The sequence below is a fragment of the Gymnodraco acuticeps genome, unplaced genomic scaffold, assembly GCF_902827175.1.
Source record: "Gymnodraco acuticeps unplaced genomic scaffold, fGymAcu1.1, whole genome shotgun sequence".
NCBI lineage: Eukaryota > Metazoa > Chordata > Actinopteri > Perciformes > Bathydraconidae > Gymnodraco > Gymnodraco acuticeps.
Window position 1 is genome coordinate 3,996,456 of NW_022990238.1, and position 12,672 is coordinate 4,009,127.

The window sequence follows — 12,672 nt, forward strand, 5'->3', positions numbered from 1 at the left end:
ACTTTGAACACCATGTGCTGCAAAACCACAAAAATCATACACAATATCCAGGGAGACAAACATCCTCCGCAGTGAGACAAAGACAACAAAAAGATGTTGAAAATGAAAGAGAGGCCGGGGAGTTTTCATCTTTGAATACATCCTGTCAGGGTGTGTGTGATATGTCACTGCGAGTGCTTATTAACATAGGTGTGTTTCTTTTTAGGGTCATTAGCATCCTGTCACTGCATAATGAAAACCATGGCCTGTGTCTAATCTATTTAACTAGTTCCCTCTGGGTATGATTAGTGTCACTGGGGGCGTTCTTTCTACAATTAAGTCAAAGAGAAATACAAGATAATCCACAACAGCATTTATTATATATGTATCATTCAACAGGAAAGAGAAACATTGCTCTATTATTTTACATTTTCAATACACTTTTTCTTTAGTATATCTAAGTAGACCTGGATAGTGAGATCTTCATCAACTATGTGGCCAACCTAGTGACATGTTTGCGACAAGAAATACCTACTAATAACACAGGTCATCATGGGTTTAGCCTCCAGGGTAGCAATAGTGATCTTGTGGCTTCTTAAAAGGCTGTCTGTAGCAGCTAGAGGTGTAATAAGAAAGCAACACAATAAACCAAAGGACTAAGGCATATGTGCACTCCAGGATATATAGTGCCTTTGTTTCTCTGAGGATGGATCACTTCAGTCTGTGTGATGACTGGACCATTGCATCTTAGTATTCAAAACGTGTTGCAAGCAGAACAAATGGCCACAGTGGATGAACAAGTAATAACAGATAAATTCCTTGATTCTGTGGAGACCGGTGTATTGCCGCAATAATAAATTGTATCAGGGTTAACAGAAAACGACTGAGGCAAGAAGGATTTTAGAATAATATTAGATTTGTTTGCCATCTTTAACCTTAATTTACCCGTATTCATTCTCCCGGGGTCAGAAGTAATCATCCAAAGAGTGCCTCTTAAATCCTTCTCCTATTGAGTTCTGTTTAAGTGCGACTGAGATGTAATTTTGACATTACTGTATCACGCTGAAAAGGCTGGAAAAGTAAAAGAGGTGATAATGATAAAAAAAAAATCATCTTTTTTAAAAGACATGAAAGTTTGTCTATACTAAACGTTCCATGTCTGTGCATAATAAAATAACTATAAATACATTTTTAAAGTCAAATGCCAATTCTTGTTTTAAATCGATCTCTAGTTACAAAGCCTCTTCGATCCAGTGTAGTATAAGCCTTCATAAATGTCTAAAAGCATATTTTCAATTACGCTGCTGAAGCACAAAACTTCAATAAGTATAAAAATATAAAAACATGTCAAAAGGAACCACTTCACAATCCCAAGCTAAGGACTGTAGGAGACTCTATTCTCAGAACCATGTTCCAAGGTTTTGGATTGGTCAGTGTTTTGTGTTATGATTGTTCAATAGAATCTGTAATCTACAAATATTCTCGTTGCCATCAAGAAAAGGTCAGCGGGACATGAGAGTTTAGAGGAACAAAGATTGGATCTGTGCCAGAGAAAGTGTGTGACACTATGGCCCATTCCAGTGCTTGGAACGGTTTCAAACTAAGACCAACATAATCATCAGGAAGAATAGGCAGTCAGGAGAGGGAAAAGCATTATGTGTGTGATATTTATATAATCAAGGTAGTCTTGGTATTGTTGCCGTGTTGTAACATATTTGACACTTTAATAAAACTAAGACCCGTCGGCTTCAGATCTGCCTCTCGTCTCATCCTTTCTCGCCACAACAGGACAAAATGGTGTTATCAGGGGGAGCAGGCGATACTGAAACGCTTCTACAGAGAGAGACATGGGAGCTCTGAGCAGAGACTAGATGACAGAGCTTCTTTGCTAAACAACATCATGCCTAGTCACTTAACACCACAATGGCCTTGTGTGCTGTAGCAGCAGCTTGGTATGGACGCAGCACACTAACAAAGTTAAAACCCAATACTTAGATAGCGGTCACAAGTTTAAACGGAACTGTGCACAAATTCAATCAAACCTTTTTGGATGCTCATTTGTTCTCTTACTTTTCTGACATGATCATGTTTGACTAGGTATATTTTATCATTAGCTAAAGTTAAATTATCCATCACAGCTAAACTAAGATATCAGAATCAGAATATTTATATAAATAGTCCCACATATGGGAAAAGTACAATAGATACTACAGAATACATAATGCGGCAATATGACAGTTTGGTACATAGAGAAAGCACAATAATAGTAGGTCAAATTTAAGGCAGGAGCATTGTGGTTTGCGAGAGCTTTTCAATGGACCAATCCATGCAATTAGCGGTCAATGTTTTGGTGGGCATGGTCATCTGAACAGTCAGCTGAGGGATTTAGCAGTCTGATTAATTAACTCTCAGCTGACCAGGGGCCCTGCTGATAATGTGGCCTGTCAGAAATACTCCAGTTTATCTAGCCTCATCAGTATTCTTTAGAAAGAAATAATTAAATCTTCGGGTTACAAGCAACAAGTGCACATTAACACTCTTTGTTATAGCCAGAGTTGGTTGGTTGATAATATTACTTTTGTTGGTAACGGAGTAGTGTAACGCGCTACTTATATAATTCAGTAATCACACTACAGTTACTAACATTGCCCCGACACGCGTTACTTACTAAAATCAGTCATAATCACACTGACAGACAAGAAGGGTTTCCGCCGCAGGTTTATATGTACGTAATCTGCGCATCCACATCTCCACGTGCAGTGCTGTATAAACATGGCTGAGTCAGCGATAACTTTCGAGGGGTGGAGGTATGCCCATTATTTTGAGTTCCTCCGAAGAATAGACAGGAATGTGACGGTGAGGTGCAAACTGTGCCCAGGCCAGACGCAGGAGAACACGCCGACGCAACAGCGTGAGCAGAGATATACTGCGCAAAATACAGATAGCAGGAGACAGAGGACAGCCATGGTCAGATAGGAAAACATTCAGGAGCTATCTGGATCAGTCTTATGCGACAATGGAAACTGATAAAGAGAACATTTGAAACTTTAGCAGTCTGCGTGATCTGCCTGTAGGGAGGGGCGGGCCGGCCCTGCGAGTAAAGTAACGAGTAAAGTAACGAATAAAGTAACGAGTTACTTTATGTAGAGAGTAACAAAGTAGTGTAATATATTACTTTTTTTTAAAGTAATATATTACATTTGTTTAGTAACGACCCCATCTCTGGTTATAGCCTTTTAGACTGAAAAGTTAGGGAACATACAGCAGATAGGTCCAAGTCATTTGACTCATATTTGAATTTGAGAATCATTTTCTGTGACAGTCAAATGCTTTGTCCAAGTAAACAAAAAGAGCCTTTGCCAAGACCTTTTTATCACCCTTTTATTTAATTTTTATTTAATTTAATTTTTGTATTGCTTTTTATTAATTCTACCGTGTTGTGTAATGTTTATTTATACTGTTCATGCTCACTACTTGTAGCACTTCGGGATTTGAAATCAAATATGAAGTGCTTTATAAATGGAACCCATTATTATTATTATTATTACATAGATAGTCAATCATACCATTAGTTACTCTCGTCCCTCTTCCTGAATGTCCGGATGACATTTTCGCAGGTTTTTCCCAAAGAAAATGAGTGAATTGACCAAATAGAATCCCCCTAAAGTAAAACACAGCTTTCAGGTAGTTCATGATGATATGTTCAGTCACTAATCAGAGTTTAGTCGCACAAGAAACATTGGTTTATTGAATTATTTAACCATTCAGACTCACCATATGATGAGTCCTGTGATGGCAGCAGACCAGGTGAGACAGCAGGTATTAGGCCTTTTGGCTTCTTCATCTATATCCTTGCGGCAGCAACACAGACAGACCAGGAATACTGCCAAAACCAGCATGCTCAGACCCAAACCCACGGCACCAACAGAGGCTAGAAATATCAGAGACTGGGGTAGGAGAGTGGAGAGTGAAAAGAGGAAAAATACCAACAAAAATGACATCAATTAAAGTCAAGACTCAAAACTTATTATATCTTTAAAGAGGCAGCCATCTGTTATGTGTGATCTTGAGATGTCGGGCTGGGTGACCCTGCTAGCCAAAAGGTTGACGGCCTGATTGAAAACAAGCCACCAGTATCAAACAACACTCATGAGTAAAGATATTGTTGAGGTAAGTGTGTAGCTGCCATTGATCAACATCACAACTGACTGCTGCCTACAGCAAAGGGGACAGAACAAATAGAGGTCTGAGGACTTGTGGGGAGGACAACCAATGGAGAATGTTCATTTTACTGCAACAGCAGAACTTGGACTGTGGCTAAGAGGAAAACAGAAAATGATCCAAGGCTGTGGGAGGGGAGAATCATGTGACACGATGGCTTTCATTCAGTCTTGTGATTTCTGAGTGTAAAAAATATTCAAAGCCTGAAGGATCTGAAACACTGATGTTCAAAAAGCAGAACACGTTGTATTGGCACAGTATGTATATGGGAACTCTGCACAAAAAAATACTCTCTAAAAAGAGACTCACTATTTTATGATAAATCCCCATGGTCTTTTGATTTGTTTTATTCTCTGAAGAGCTGCTACTTTTATCACTACATAGAGAGTAAAGAAATACAGAACTGGCAATGCTTAAAAGTAGACACAAACTTCTTTGTTTATTAGCATCACATTTTACCAGGGGGAATATTTGTAGTTTCACACCAATGACTTTAAAATCCTGTTTGATTTCTCACAGACATGTCATATGACTATTTAGTCATGGTTTACCAAAGCTTATTTCCCATGGCATTGCAAGCTATCTTAAGGCAGAGCACACAGCAAGGTATGCGTTTGTCTTTACAAAAGCCTCACAAAGCAAATCCCAAACCATTTAAAATATGTTTAAACTGATGCACAAACATTGGTATTGGAACCAAAAAAATCCCAACTGGGGCTCTCCAAAGGTGATGATCAACACTAAGAACATTTCATCTAGTGGGCTCAAACGCAAAACATTGAGCTCATGGTTAGTTCAAAAACAAGAAAAAATCGGCATGACCTCAATTTTAATTGCAAATCATTTGGACTCATGATTTAGCACTCACAAGTTCAGAAAGACTGGGTCAGGCTGAAGAAGCAAAGCTACTTTTCTCGACTACGTCTGTGACTAATTATTCCATTTGGATGACATTGACACTGTGACTGAATTTCAATGATATTATTTAGCATATTCTTTGCATAGTACTTCATTGTTCAATTTCTGTTTAAAATGTGCTGAGCCCTCTTCTGCCCTTATTCATCAGGTAGGTTAACAATAAGTGTATTCCAATTTGAAATGGGGTCATCAGACTTTATAGCTGAGGTAGACTGACATATAAACAGGGCTCAGGAAAAACAAACAGTAATATATACTATCGCTGGCATGGTAATTTATTTTCAAAGCAAGGTTGACAGCCTGATTAAAAACAAGCCACCAGTATCAACCAACACTGAGCAAAAAATATTGTTGAGGTAAGCGTTTAGCTACTATTGATCAACATCATCACTACTGACTGCTGCCTTCAGCACTGGATAGAAACATAAAAGTTTGAGGTCTTGGGGGAAATACAGCTAATGGATCATGTTGATTTTTGAATAAATGCCAATCATGCATTGCACACATTGCAGATTCAATGTTACTGCAAAGACAAAAAAACTACTTGATGTTATACACAGTGATGTAACATTTGTTGCACCTCAAATTAAATGAGTCGATACAGAAAGGTGCAAGTTGAGATGCCCTCCATTAACTACCCAGGCCAAAGCCTTAATCCAATGATTTGCTAATCATGTGTTTTTGAGGACAACATTGATAAGCCAAGATTCGCAATGTTACAGTGATTTCAATCTTGGTTCGATTTACGGCTAGTTCCACTTTCTCCTTTAATTTTCCACTCCATTGTTTTGTAATTAGACATGCAGGCACTTCAATTTCCTCATGCTGCAGTGTTATGGCGAGGCAAAGGATGAATGAGAGGGAGGAGGAAAGAGAGATTGAAAAATACTACAGTATATGCGGTCATTGACAGGAAGCCATTGATCCCAAATTGATTTTTGTATAAAGTAGGTATAAGTTTTAAGTATGTATGACTTTCTAATTAACTAAAAAGTAAAGACCAAATCTTAGGAAATGTGTCTCTAGCTGCTCTGCACACTACCCTCTAAAGTCAACAGATGAGCATCAAATGCAGAACATGAGTTATTTCAGGCTTGTGGGCCTGTGTGAGCCCTAGGCTACCTACAGTGATGCTACCATAGCATTCTTCACTCCTCACTGACTGGCACTCTGAGCCAGGGTGACACTGCTGGGATTCAATGACCCACCCAGACCCTGAATCATGACGAGAGAGAACAGTGAAGGACATAAGACAGACAGATATTTGAGAATCTTGACATTCATGTTTTTTGGAAAGGGTTTTTGTAATATATCATCATAGACAATAAAGGGTGTGTGTAGTCAGTCTTACCATCAAATCAGTATAGAACATTTCCTTCATACAGTAAACCAATATGTCTACATTTGTTCTAAATTATATTTGGAAACAGCATTATCTGTCATGCAAGAAATTAAACAAAGTGTTTTGTTGAAATAAATAAAATAATGCAGTATTGATAGTGTTGCTCATAAGAACTTGATTACTGATGTTTAGTTAAATATATGCCTATCAGTCCATGCTGTTGTGAAATGATGTGACTTTTTTGTATTGAAATATAATAAAATAATAATATGAGAATTAGTCCAAGTACTTTGTTAACAACAACACATCTAGATTATAAAAAAGAGTTACACTGACAAAAATAGAAGAAAATGAAGTCCATAACATAAAGGCATGATATTACAGGAATAATAAAGTGATGGACTGAAGATAGAGCATGAGCATTCTTTTTTTGACTCCATCACACACCCCATTTTTTGCTATAATGACTCTGGTCCTGCTGCCCACAGTCAGTTCCCATCACTAAACATGACAGTTTGGGTCATTTACATGGCCACAAAAGGCCATAAATGTACTCTGGGGAAATTGAAATAGGCCTACTTAATTTGAGAAATAACGTTTTTACACTGGAAACATATGTCTCACAGGATTAATTTTCTCTTAAAATACAATCATGAAAATGATTTGTGAGAAAAGGAAAAGCAACAACCATTTTTAACAGGGAATGTGTTGTTTGTTGTGATAGAATGGGCAATCATCTATTGTGATTTATTTTATGGGTGCATGAAAAAGTGCCTGGAATATAGTTGAGGTAATAAACATGATAGTTGAGTGTTCAAGAGAAATAAAGAGTTAGCTTGTTAAAAACAAAGATCTCGTTTATCTCAAATCAGAGTGCACAAACGTACAGTATGCAACTTGAAATATGTCACAGGCCAGTTAATACAGGTCATGTGTCATCATGTGAGAACTGCAGTAGTGTATGGGATTTGACTTCCTGACATTGGGACCAAAACTCTCAACATTTCAAGGAGCATCACAGAGACAAAGTACAAAATAGCTATAGTTCAACACAGCAGTTTTTTTTTGCGCAAACTACGTGCACTTTTACGCGCAAGTATAGTTACCAACCTGCTGATAGCTTGCCTCCTCCGGTTTAAAAGTGTTGTCTATCGACTGGAAAAAGAAATTGAAGTGAGGGAAATTGTGCAGCCAGTATGTCCACCACGGGGCAACGTAATCGAGCCGTGCAGTGGCCATTCCTGCTTAAAAAGTTAGTCCCACTGACTGTGTGCTTTCTTGTCACTCAAATACTTCCAGGTTTTTGAGAAATTAAAAAAACACGTGACTTCAGTAGCGGGTACACACGCCACAGAGCATTAAATAGGAAGCTCTTCCTTTGCCATTGCATCTCCAGAACAGGGCAGATTTCCACTTCTTCCTACTCCGGTTGCCATAGTTCGCTGTAAACTGCAGTAGCGCAACTGCTAAAACATACACAGCTTCAGTGTAGGCCAAGCGTCTCTATCCGAGACACGGGATCGAGTGACGATTTGAACCTGCCTGGTTTATGCAGAGTAGGCGTAACACAACCACTTTCAGTCAAGTGGGCAAGGCCACAGTGTATTCTCTAAATCTAAATTATGAAAAAGCAAACACTGTTATGTGAACAATCTGCACTGAAAACAATGTGTGGGGAGAATTTCGCAGCAGCTGCAAACATAAAAATAAAAATAATCAAACACCAAATACTTGCCGATGACACTGCATGAATCCCAATGGCCTGTGCCCACTTCTCAACATTTGATTTTTTTAACGAGGATATCTCAATAGTTTCATAAAACAATAACACTGTCGCATAAAATGTGAAAAAGCTCTGCCCTCTGGCCTCGACTTGCAGCAGCTATTTTTGTTGTAGGCTACAGAGGCAGGGGTATTTAACGCACTATTTATGGCTATTGCTGTTAATGTCTGACCTCTTGTGGACAATGAGGCGCACTGAGGTGAACATTAATGAGCATGGTAATGAGATGCTGCAGTTAGCAGTACAGTATGTTGGCTTTTATGCTTTCATTTATTTACAGTCAAATGCTTTACTTCAGCGATAATGGTATAATTAACACATCATAATCAACGCTCTGACTGTAATAACTGCGCAGGGATTTATGTTGGTGTACTGAGACTCAATTAGCTACAACACATGCAGGGTAATGTGACTTGTTTTACACAACCTATGCACACAGTTAACGGCTGCAGTACAGGAATAAATGAATATATCAATATGGGAACTCATGCAAATGGTTATAGATGTAGTGAGTCATTGCAGTACAACTGTATGAGAGAATGGTACTGTAGTACATGGGAAAATATAGGAGTCGGCTTAGACCTTAGCCTAACTGGATACATGAGTTTTTAAATGTTGAAAACCATGGGAAAACAACTAGTAGCATGAGTGAGCATAAGCTGAGTAAGAAACAACTGATAGGAAGACCCTGCTTGTGGGGAAAATTTCACAACCCCCCAAAATGAAGGCAGTAATATACATTTGAGTAAGCTATTTCATATATTTTTGTCCAACTTTTTGGAGATTGAGAAAATGTACAATGGAGAACAATGGAAACCAGAGCAGATTTAACGGAAATAAAGATAGAACAGAACAGACCCTACTGGACATTACCGTCACTCAATTGTGTAGATAGAAAGTCTTGGGTAATAATCAACCAAATAAAATGAAATAGTCTATTGGCAGAAAATGTTCCACAGGCAGATAAAACAGAAGTTGAACGTTTTTCATTTTACATTTCATCCCGAGGATGAGTTGTTTTATCTACATAGTGTGCCGAGCGGTTTCCTTGCAAGCTAAACCATCTTGATATCATATGGCTGATGTAATTAGTTGGATGCTTTGATGCACCTCCACGGACAGGGTGCCAACAGAGTGTGCTGTGAGTCTGAATACTCTGAGTAGGTATACTTGAAATACACCAGATGAATATGAATTCACGTCTGTGCTGCTTTCACAAACAGTTGGATTTGGTGCCAGAAAACTCTACAGTGATTGCAGTGCCAATCACTCTCAGTGTTTAATCCAAGGGACCAATGTGAACAAGAGAATTACATGAATAACTGTTCCTCTGTCTGTGCCTCACTAATTCAGGCCACATGTTTCAAGCCCCTTTTCCCACTGTTAATTTATTCTTGTTATCTCAGTGCAGACAAAAAATGTCAGACCCACAAATCACATTGAGGCTAGTTTAAACTTGTACCCTAAGGATATATGTAGTTAAGCCACAAAGTCCACTGCAGTCTTATTATTAATACTTGCTTGCGGCGAGTGCAATTTTAAGTCTGAGTCTCATTAAACTCATCTATGTAAATGTACCTTTGTAAACCAAATATTCACCAATATTGCTGGGGTTTGGCAGTAGAGGATTTACTATGAAATATAGTTGTGGAAGCTTAAAGGGCTTCGGATTAAACTCACCACCAATTAGGAAATGGTTTAAATGTCCATGCATCTTCTCCCTGCACAGAACAAGAAGCTGCACCATTAGGTGGCAGCCCAGCACTTTTATGTAATGCTGAGAACCTCTTGCTCTACTGTATTCAATTCAAAAACCTTTATTTATCCAGGTAAAATCCCATTGAGATCAATTATCTCTTTTTCAAGGGAGACCTGCAGCAGTAGGTTCCACAAGAAGACATAAAAACATAAACAACAGAACAACAAAAGGACATCATACAGCAACAATGTACAGGGATTACAATTTACATATTTAACCACAAGTACAGGTACCAACAGCATCTGATTTTGTAGCATCCAACCGAGCTTTAAAAACATGTAGTGGTACTAGCTTGGTAATTTTCCATTCTTTTTGCAGACTGTTCCATGTTAGTGGAGCTGCACATCTAAAAGCTTTCTTCCCTAAGACAGTCCTAGCACTTGGCACATTTAATAAAACCACAGCATGCGATCTCAGGCAATAAGTACTTTCAATTCGCAGAGAGATCAGGGAGCAGATATAAGATGGTAGTTTATCCAACATGGCTTTGTAAATGAAAAAGTACCAGTGACTGAGCCTCCGTACAGTAAGTGATGGCATAACCGCCTTGGTATACAGGGTACAGTGATGCGTAAGTGCTTTACAATTTGTCAAAAATCTCAGTGCACTGTGATACGCAGCATCTAACTTGCTCAGGTAATTGGCAGGTGCATTCATATATAACAAATCACCATAATCCAGCACAGGTAAAAAGATCACAGTGACTAGCCTTTTCCTGGCCTCAAGCGAGAAACAGGACTTATTTCTGTAAAAGAAACCTAGCCTAACCCTCAGCTTTTTAAGCAGGTTATTGACATGAAGTTTAAAAGTGAGACAGTCATCAAGCCAGATACCCAAGTATTTGTAACAGGTAACCACTTCAAGTTGTATTCCTTGCGTAGTTACAATATCCAAAGCAGTCTCTGGTGTATTTTTAGCTTTAGCTTTAGAAAAGAGCATTACCTTGGTTTTATCCACATTTAAAAGAAGCTTAAGCTCAGAGAGCTGAGCCTGAATAATGTTAAAAACAGCCTGTAATTTAACAACAGCCTCGTTAATCGAGGGACCTGCACAGTACATAACGGTATTGTCCGCATACAAATGTAAGGTTGCTCCTTCGACATTTTCACCTAAACTATTAATATAGATAGAGAATAATAGCGGACCTAAAACTGAACCTTGTGGTACACCATTAGTGATGTTTAACCACTCAGAAGACAGCCCATCAAACTGAACACATTGGGACCGTTCAGAGAGGTAGTTTACAAACCACCCTACTGCATGGCTGGACATGCCTATACTGACCAGCCTTTGCTTCAAAATGCGATGATCGACAGTGTCAAAAGCTTTGGATAGGTCAACAAATAGAGCTGCACAACTCTGCTTATTATGTAAAATACTCGTAATATCATTTACCACTTTCATTGTGGCAGTGATGGTGCTATGTTGCTTTCTGAAGCCTGACTGATGTTTCGACAGGATGTCATTGTTACATAAAAACACCTTTACCTGTTCACTCACTAGGCATTCAAGAACCTTGGCCAGAACTGACAATTTAGAGATGGGTCTATAATTGTTTAATAAGGTGGCCTCCCCTCCTTTTAGTAGTGGCAGGACATAAGCTGACTTCCATACTTTTGGGATTTTGTTCGTGCTGAGAGAGAGGTTAAAAAGAGTAGTAAGAGGTGGAGCAATAAAATCTGCAGCTATCTTTAAAGGATGTGTATCTGTGAAGGAAAAAAATCTCAACCCATCATCATTGCACAGAGCCCCTTTGAGTATAATACTATCCATAAAGTGAGATCTAATCTTAATGAACACTGGCTGATAGATCCGATCTGCTACTCTAGGAATAGTCTCTAGGGTCAGCAGTTTGTGCATTGATGTTACAAAAAAGAAATACATATCAAAGAGTACTTTGATGTCAAGCAAATTAGACCGCGCACAGTAGACCTCAAAGTGGGCAGTGGAGGAATAAAGTCATATAGTGAGTGAGTGACTCAAGTCTCAAGGTCGGTAGTGCTCCAACAGCTCTATTGGAATGTTTAACATAATGTACAAAACCTGCTGAATTTAAAATTGTTAGCCAATATTCCATAAGGAGCAGGTGAGCTTCTTTTCAGTGTGCTGCAATATTTCAACTACAGCTGACTGAGAATGCCTTGAGATTAATGTCACACCCCTCTCTTGAATTACAGAGAGTCCTTTAAACCGTTTTTTTCACAAAGTGTAGAATAAGACATGCATGAGCTGCCTTCCAGACACCAGTTGGCTATGTGATGTGATTTACGGATTCTATTTTCATGAAAAAGAAGGAAAAAAATACTCTTCACACAGTCCTTGGCATCTTCTTCATCATGTGCTCAAGTGTCCTCAAAAAGCGCTGGATTTACCTCCTGATTGACTGTCTTCATAACAATCAAAGGGGTGATTGGTTCATTTAAACGTGTTTTGAAGAGCCTCATGTCTACTTCCTACACGACTGTGCTCCTTTCAAGCCTTAACAGTTACTGCTCAGTGGAATGTGGAAATGTGTTGTGTTGGACCTCCTTCATGGTTATTGCTTTTTTGGATTTGTGACTCAAATCCCCCTGCTCTATTTTGAGTGATTTATACATAGGAATCAAGATTTATGCCTGAGAGCTCAATGTGCCAGTATTATCCAATCAAACTGTGCTGCTCAGTGACTCC

General features: G+C 38.8%; 1 protein-coding gene across 3 annotated transcripts in view; it reads right to left on the reverse strand.

The window, feature by feature from the left end:
• The window catches only part of LOC117548650 (protein tweety homolog 2-like), a 71,931-nt gene that overhangs the window by 16,543 nt on the left and 42,716 nt on the right, over window positions 1-12,672 (reverse strand). Inside the window, exons 1-3 of one of the 3 annotated variants that reach the window (XM_034220036.1) lie at window positions 7,571-7,677; window positions 6,245-6,333; window positions 3,754-3,926 (exon numbers count right to left, since the gene is read on the reverse strand). In XM_034220036.1, coding sequence (XP_034075927.1) covers window positions 3,754-3,878 — 125 coding nt within the window. In that variant the 5' untranslated portion in view covers window positions 3,879-3,926; window positions 6,245-6,333; window positions 7,571-7,677. Of the gene's footprint in view, window positions 1-3,753; window positions 3,927-6,244; window positions 6,334-7,570; window positions 7,977-12,672 lie in introns of those variants that run through there. The other 2 variants (XM_034220034.1, XM_034220035.1) reach the window with 2 other exon arrangements.